Source organism: Humulus lupulus, chromosome 7 (assembly GCF_963169125.1).
Source record: "Humulus lupulus chromosome 7, drHumLupu1.1, whole genome shotgun sequence".
Taxonomy (NCBI): domain Eukaryota; kingdom Viridiplantae; phylum Streptophyta; class Magnoliopsida; order Rosales; family Cannabaceae; genus Humulus; species Humulus lupulus.
The window spans coordinates 128,073,218-128,081,736 of NC_084799.1; the positions used below are offsets into that span (position 1 = coordinate 128,073,218).

The 8,519-nt window shown below is 35.2% G+C and overlaps 1 protein-coding gene across 2 annotated transcripts; it reads left to right on the forward strand.

The window, feature by feature from the left end:
• The first annotated feature begins 3,265 nt into the window (after nucleotides 1-3,265).
• LOC133788618 (transcription initiation factor TFIID subunit 15) lies at nucleotides 3,266-8,036 on the forward strand. Of its 2 annotated transcripts, XM_062226176.1 has the most exons (8): nucleotides 3,266-3,424; nucleotides 3,770-3,919; nucleotides 4,050-4,426; nucleotides 4,536-4,733; nucleotides 5,977-6,060; nucleotides 6,639-6,720; nucleotides 6,798-6,924; nucleotides 7,483-8,036. In XM_062226176.1, the coding sequence occupies exons 2-8, from the start codon at nucleotides 3,800-3,802 to the stop codon at nucleotides 7,710-7,712; spliced, it is 1,218 nt and encodes a 405-aa protein (XP_062082160.1). In that variant the 5' UTR covers nucleotides 3,266-3,424; nucleotides 3,770-3,799; the 3' UTR covers nucleotides 7,713-8,036. The 2 variants fall into 2 exon arrangements, with proteins under 2 accessions (XP_062082160.1, XP_062082161.1); XM_062226177.1 differs by lacking the exon at nucleotides 3,266-3,424 and having other exon boundaries at nucleotides 3,770-3,936.
• Nucleotides 8,037-8,519: the final 483 nt, after the last annotated feature.

Genomic DNA, 8,519 nt, shown 5'->3' on the forward strand with positions numbered 1-8,519 from the left:
TTCCAATGCTTCCAAATCCCATTTTTGGTGCCAAATGAACCCAAAAACCATCCTCACATACCCCAAACAGCACAACCATAAGAACCCTAGCCAAAACTCCCAACAAAACCAAGTATTCAACTTAGAAATCTCAACTGCAAATCATAACTAAAACAGAGCAAAGCAGGGATTTTAATGGCTAGAAACTTACCTCAAGCTTAAATTATGATGCTCTTCAATGGTGGAACACACTCCCAAACTCCCAAGGCTTACTTCCCAAGCTTGAATCCTCAATAATGGTTAAAAAATCACAAAGAGTGCTGAAGGAAAGATAAGTACGGGAAGGCTCTTGAACTTACTCTATTTTTCCTCTTCTTTCACAGCCTAAAATGGCTTATATCAATCCTAGGGGTGAAAAGACCAAAATACTCCTAGGTCTAATAAGGGTTTCTAAAGGCTCCCAAGGGCAAAATTGGTATTTCCTATTTATCTTGTTAATCATAATTAACGCTATCCAATTCCTGCTATTCTCGATAATCCCAAACACCAATAATTCATATCCCATTACCCTTTAATTCCTGGTAATGCGCTAATCATTAAAAACACCCTGAGACTCATCCCGAGCCCCGAACTTAAACCTGTTATGACTAGACCGCTAATTAATATTTCATGATCGTCTCATGCCGAATAGCTCGAACAAACCCACATTATAATGTGGTCTCAACAATATGTCACTGACATGCATACAAATATACAGTTATACCCTCAACGGGCCAAATTACCAAAATATCATAATAATCAAATGTGGACTCACATGCATGCATATAACATCATATTATAATATAATTCTCATAAACATGCATATTATCATTTAATGGCATAATTAAACAGTTATGGCCCTCCCGGCCTACTAATCCATCCATTAAACCGCATTAGAGATTCCAGGGCATTACAACAGTGTTATGTTCTTTCCAGAACATTAGCAAAGTAGATAAGATCGGATGTATTTGTTACATTGGACATGACCGATATTGACAGTTGATAAGATAAGTAAACATACCGTTATTATCTATTCTAGTCATATCATATAGTTGACCATAGGTCAATTCAATCTCAATTCTGAGTGGTTAGTATTCTAACTAATTGTATTATTTGAGTTCTTTGACTTGTTCGTTACCAGCTTACCCTACGGACTAGCCCATACTTACATCTTGGGAACTCGGTAGTATAATTGAGTGGGAGTGTTAATCATAGATATGAACATCTATAGCTTCTGATAAAAAAGTGAAACGATGGTTTCCTTTTAGTTTGGTTCAAGGTGTTATGATAGAGATCTCATTTCAGTAATTAAATTAGTTTACTGAAATATCATTTACAAGGAACTAAGTGTTTTAAGGATAAAATACAATGAGGGGTAAAACGGTATTTTAGTCCTATCTCATTGTAGACCGTCTATAGAGGATTGAGTGACAATTATGGTTGTAACAATGGATAATTAATAGCATATCTATATCTGTTATAGAGCGTTCTATGAATTCAAGAGTGCAATTCCGAGTCTATAGTGGAGTCACGAGAAATTAATAAGTTAGTAAATTTATTTGTTAGATTTATGATAACTTATTGGATCTTGATTTCATAGGCCCATGGTCCCCATTGTACCTTGGATAAAATCATCTAGATAGTCTCAATTAATTGATTTAATCATCAATTAGAATTATCAAAGTTGATAAAGTCAATTTTGGATAGTTTCACAGAGTTGTGTAATTTTGAGAAGAAAAGAGAAATTATGCCAGATTTATTAATTAAGATAAATTTGTATCTAAATTAAAAAATAAGTTTAAATCAAGGTTCAAATTATAAATAATTATTTAATTAATTAAACCAATAGACAATAATACATGCCTTGATTTTAAGTCCAATGGGCTTATAATCAAATGAGAAATTTCATGGGCCTATAGCTCATGATAATTTCGACCTTGGGCTTTAAAATGACTATTATTTTATTGATTTTTCTAATTAAATTAAATGGCCCAATTGAGTTTATAAAAAGAGTGCTTAGAGAGAAGTCAAAACATAAGTCACAAGTCAGATTTTCTGATAGTTTTAGATTCTCTGTAAACACAAGTCCTTTTCTAAGCCTCTTTGTTATTTTCTCTTCTTCTCTCTATATCTATCTCATGTGTTGAGAATTGCCCACACTAGTCTAGGTGGTTCTAAGGATACATTGGAAGATTGTGAAGAAAATAGAAGATCGGTTCAATTTCTTGATAATACTCTGCGACAGAGATGATACAAGAGTTAGAGAAACTGAAGGAATGACTGTTTCATTCCGTTTCGTATACTGTAAGTATTCTATTATTTGTTTATCTTTGAATTCAATTTTAGAAACATGTTTTATGCTATCTCGTATTAATTTGTTTAATATTAGATAAACATGAAAATAAATAAAGATCATGTATAAGTTTTCCTAACAGGTATGTTGAGAACTGTATTCATTATGTATTGAGAGAGACATCTATCAGAGACATTTTCACAAATACATAACACACATTACAGTAAGTACAGTAAGAATTTTTTTTCAATCAAGATGCAACCAAATATACATTAAGAAAAGATATGAATCTATTAGTTTTTATAACTCCAATGCTAAATCATCTAAGTTTAAAACCATAATCATTTATATATGAGAACTAAACATATATTAAACATATTTCACGTGATGCGAAAAAACAAACAAATGAAAGATTTATAACATTCTCTACACAAAGATACACAAGAGATTGCATGGGAAAATACATAAAGTATGCATATCTTTAATCGTCAAATTAATCGACTCAACTTCCAACAGTTCTTATGCCAATATATCATTAGAAAAAAACCTATACCTATGGTGGAGGTGTGGTGGTTGTAGAAGGTTGGAGGCTGGGTTTGAGTCCAAGTTAGGGTGTCAATGACAAAAGCACAATTGATGGCAGTGGCAAGGCTGTGGTGGAGGCGTGGTCGCGTCGTAGTGGAGCTGTGGTAGCGGAGTGGTGGTCGTAAAATGTTGGAGACCGAGTTTGAATCGCAGGGATGAGAGAATGGTGATCGTGGTAGTGTAGAAGGTTAGAGAGAATAGTAATGGTCAAAGGTACTTTTGAGAGTGTTGTGATAAAAATGGGTAGAATTAAACTAAATATAATTAGAGGTTAATTTTAGTTAAGTACTCAATTAAATGGTTAATTTTCAACTTATGCCGTGTATCTTTACTCATGCTGAAATAGTGGATCAAAAGGGCCCAGCTGTAAAGCCCTTCTGAGTTCTGACTTTTTAATTGGCCGAACAAAGAAGATAGAGAAAATGGAATTAAATTAGGGCTCACGAGTTTCCTTCGTTCTCAGTAGAGAATTGGTACGAAGTACGAAGGAATTCCGAGCGGACGAGAGAGTGCAGTGATTCGTTTAAGGTACATTACTCTCTCTTTTGCTTCCTTTACTTTTCAATTAATCAATTCAAACTCCTGCTTACTAGGATGAAAAAGAAGGAGAGAGAGAGAGAGAGAGACCAGTGTTGCTTTTTTCATCGAGGAACAAATCTAGTCTAATCTCTGTTCTTTGGCACATGAATTCATGTAGTTTCTATTTATTTTCCCCTATTTTATTTTCTGGGTTTGCTTTTGTTCTTGTTTTTTACTTGGAAAAGATGTGTGGTGCCTTTTTTAAACTTGGCCTTCAATTTCTTCTTGGTTTGCTTCGATTATGAAGTTGATCTACAATATATAAGCTTGAATTATAAGTGTATCATTCTGCAGTGTTGGGACTTGGCATGAAGGTGGAGCCCAATGGCCAACCATGCAGGAAAAGGAGTCCCCTCGAATGGGTCTGTGTATGTTTGCAATTTGCCTGATGGGGCTGATGAAAATATGTTGGCTGAATTTTTTGGGACCATTGGGTTGCTTAAGGTATGGAGTTTGATCAGGTATTATTGGGAATTACGTTTAATTCGTGTTAGTCTTACGTTGCCATATTTTGATTTACGTTTAATTCATTTGTTCTTCTGTAATTTTTCTTTTTTTTCCTGGTACTGTACAGAAAGACAAGCGGACAGGTAGACCAAAAATATGGTTTTACCGAGATAAGGTGACAAATGAGCCAAAAGGAGATGCTACTGTTACTTATGAGGATCCACATGCTGCTATTGCTGCTGTTGAGTGGTTTAACAATAAGGATTTTCATGGTAACATTATTGGCGTTCACATTGCAGAATCAAAAAGCAATGACCATACATATAACACTGTTGTAGATACGCCAGCAACTACACTTGGCGTGCCAAGTGTTGTTGCTGATTATGTTGGAGCTGAAGAAGAATCTGGAGATCTGAATGGGGCTGCTGGTCGGGGTAGAGGCCGGGGTGATGTTCCTGGAAAAGCTTGGCAACAAGATGGAGATTGGATGTGCCCGAATACAAGGTCTGTGATGTGAGATTGGTGAGCTGCTCCTTCTTGCTCCTTCATCATTTGTTGCATATTTTATGCTTATAGATTCATCATTGAAACTTCTCATGCTTTATTCTTGCAGTAGTTGTTCCAATGTAAATTTTGCATTTCGTGGTGTTTGCAATCGATGTGGAACTGCTCGCCCAACAGGAGCTTCTGGAGGTGGTGCGTGGGGTGGTGGTCGGGGCAGGGGTCGTGGCCAAGAATCTGGAGGTCCTGGCCGGTCAGCTGGTGCTGCTCCTACAGGGCTCTTTGGCCCTAATGATTGGCCTTGTCCAATGTAAGCTTGTATTATGATTTTGTGTGTTGGATGTTCTAAATCTCTTGTTTTTAATTTTTTTTTTTTCTGGCTTTTCTATTATTGGTTATTTAGATTAAAGTAATGTGAAATCACCAGTAAATTGACGTATGAGACCTGAACAAAACAGTATTTTTTTGCTAAATTTTTTTTTAACCTTTTTTTATTGGTAACTAGGCTTTCTCCCCCCAACCCTACAATATTTGGGGTTAGAAAAATATAGCAATTGCTATGTAGGTGCTCAAGAGGGACTTTGAAATCAAGATAATTGACATGCCTTTTGGTTTAAAATGGAACAAACGAGTTTATGTCACAATTGGAAGATGCAATGTCTCTGAACTTAAACTTTTAGTGCCAATTCAAGAACTTCATGCCTAATAAATTTCTGATTATTCAGCTGTGAAATTTTGATGTGGGTGTGTGTGTGTGAGAGTGGAGTGGTTTCGGGTTCAAATCCCATGGATGCATCTGAATAAAAAAACTGAAATTTTGTCTTTGCATCTTTTTACTAAGTCACAAAACTGGACCTATTTTTCTACAATATTAAAAAAATTTAAACCAAGAATTCCTAGCCTATAAATTAAACCTGTGGATGTTTCTTCCTCTTTAGACATCATCCTTCTCACAGTGGTCCTTGTATTTATGTAAGCAGTTCTGTTATGTTAGCAAAGGTTTCTAGATTTTATTAATTTTTAGTTTACTTCTAAAATATCCTACATACCAGCTACCAGTCTGTATCATGAACATAAATCTGTAATCTTTACTGATTCACATCAATGGTAGACCTACGAGGTTAGATATTTTTTTATTTCATAATCATTTTTCAATTGTGTTGATATTTTCAACTCTCTAAATTCTAAAAGGTTTTTAGAGTTTCTACTGCGAGGCAAAGGCTCATAGTCCTTGTTGAGACTATTCGTTTATTGGCTTATGAACTTCAATTTTTAGCATTTTTTGGCTTGAACTGGGCCATTTTATCTCTAATAGTTGTTCAGATTGTCTACTGTTAGAGGCTAATGTTTATAATGTTTGTACTTTGTAGAAGTTATTTGATCAATGGCATAAGAATGTTAGATTTTATGTTATCTTGTTTGCCCTATTTTCTGGACTAATATATTGTACACATGAAATTAAAAAAGATAATATATTGAGTAACATCATGAGTACGGTATAGAGTGCAAGTGCATGTGGCATTTTACATATTGCTTCTTCATCATTTTGTTAGGTGTGGCAATATCAACTGGGCAAAGCGTACAAAATGCAATATTTGCAACACAAATAAACCTGGTCACAATGAAGGTGGTGTAAGGTTAGTTTGTTTTGTTTTTGTTGATATTAACTTTTCTTTATTATTATGAAATTATGGTACTGGAGACACTAGAGTTATGTTTATTTGAAAATGTATGTTACAAATAGTGTCTCCTCAGGAGAACTGCTTCATGTATTCAGTTTGTTTATTCTTGTGAACTTATGGTACTGGAGACACGAGCTATGTGTATCTAGATATACAAATGGAACGAAAAATAGGTATATTCCAACTAGTGGCACTGGCACTTCAAGAGAACTGCTTCATATTATCAATCTGGCACTTCAAGTGAACTGCTTCATAATATCAATCTGTTCATTTTTTTTGCCTGATCTACTAACATCATAACATGCTAGAAAAAAGGGGTTAAAGTGTACGTATTTTTATTTTGTTGCATGCGCAGCAGTGGTCAGATTATTGATTACTTTGATTTATTTTGAAATAGGATACTTCTATTTTATTTTTGTTGTGGATATCGTATTTTTAAATTCTTCTCAGTCTAGGCCTGTTGTATTTTTTTTCATTAAATTAGGTAAAAAGCAATTTTTTTTCGTTGATGCATAAATAAATTTATGTGACAGAGGAGGACGTGGTGGAGGTTACAAAGAGCTTGATGAAGAAGAACTAGAAGAAACTAAACGCCGTCGGCGGGAGGCTGAAGAGGTAAGAGCTGCTTGTGCCAGCAGGGGTGCATTCTTATGGATCTGTTCTTTTTAATTTTGCTCTAATGCCAATTTCAGGATGATGGTGAGTTGTACGATGAGTTTGGCTATCTCAAGAAAAAATTTCGTGTAAAAACACAGCAAGCTGAAGCTGGAAGGACACTTCCTGGTGCTGGACGTGCTGGATGGGAAGTGGAGGAACTAGGTAATTTGTTTTTGGCATGTAAAAACATGCAATGCAAGAGTCGTTATCTAGATGTACATCCTGAATAACAGGGAAATTGCCCTTTTAATCTGCTGTGGCATTTTGAAAGGCTGTTGCATTTTATCCATTGTCTTTTGAGTTTAATTAAAGGAAAATTATGAAGTTATTGAGGTTAAATGTAATCTATTTTTGGAATGTTCTGGGTCATTAATTTTACCTTTTGGCTCACAGCATGCAGCCAGATGGTTGAATTTTCACTAAACAGAAGCGTTTTTTCTGGATTTAATATCATCTGGAGTTGTGCTCTCACTATGTTTGAGTTGCCTTTTTTTTTTTTAATGTAATAGTATTGGTTGTTAATGCAAGAACATTGTATGCTGGAGCTTACATCTACTAAGTTAGCCCAGCCAGCCTTTTCCATTTGTATCTATAAAACTGTTAGTTTATGCCATCTAATTTGGTAATGCTTTTTTATGTTTAATTAAGAGGGTTTAAGAGTGTCTGCAACTTATTGGGATTTGGACTGACTGCTTTTCTTTTACCAATGACATTATGCAGGTGTTATTGACAGAGATGGTAGAGAAAGTAGGGACAGAGGAAGAGAACGGGATGATAGGGAGAGTGGTAGGAACAGAGAACGAGATGATAGAGATAGGCGTAGGAGTCGTAGCAGGGAATGGGATAGGGGAAGGGATCGAGATCGGGATTATGATCATGACCGAGATAGGGAGTACGGGCGGGATAGGGACAGGGACAGAGATCGTGACCGGAGTAGGCACCGCCACTGAAAATTTAGCATGAAAGCTTCCAAGCATTATTTTGATTCTGTCTTGAAACAGTTGATGTTTGATTTGGCTTCTTTGCATTCGATCTGAACTCATTTTGTAGGGATCACTTCCTTTCGAGCTCTTAATTGAAGGTGCCTTGTTGGTGTTGAAGATAAGATACTTCTTTGGTGAGTGCTTACATGTGCCAGTGTGTAAACTGGTACTCTGCTTCAAGAACAAAGTAAATTAAAATTTTGAAGTCTTTCCGTTGTGAACATTGTGGAAAAATTGTGTTCCTGTAGATCATATACTCAAGTAAATTGTTGGAACTAATTTCCTTTTTTATTTCTTGTTTCTTTTGGGGTTAATATGATGAGCATTGATCAGGTGAAGAATGAAAAGTGAGGTATTGCATTCTTATAGCACCATTTAATAAGTGGTAAGCACTTTTACCATTATCAGGTGTAGATTCGTCGACCAAAGTTGTTGAAAGCTGCTCTTATTTTTTCTCATTTTATTAGTCGATAAGTTATGCAATAGCATTTTCTTCTTAATCTGAAAAATTATTTCTCAACGTAGTCACTGGCATTGAAAATTTTATGCTTGATTATTATTGGAAGCCTCTCGTAACAAAATAACCTCTTCCATTTGCGCTAAACAGGATAAAATTCAAAGCTTGATATTCTTATATTCAATTGATTTGGTTGAGTGTTGTTAAAGAAAAATACTGAATAGTACCGTTGAATTTTTAAGTGAAATTGCTAGAAGAGATTCGGCCTCGTACATAATTTATTGCATTTGTTAAAACAAAGTTTTGACAAATCATTT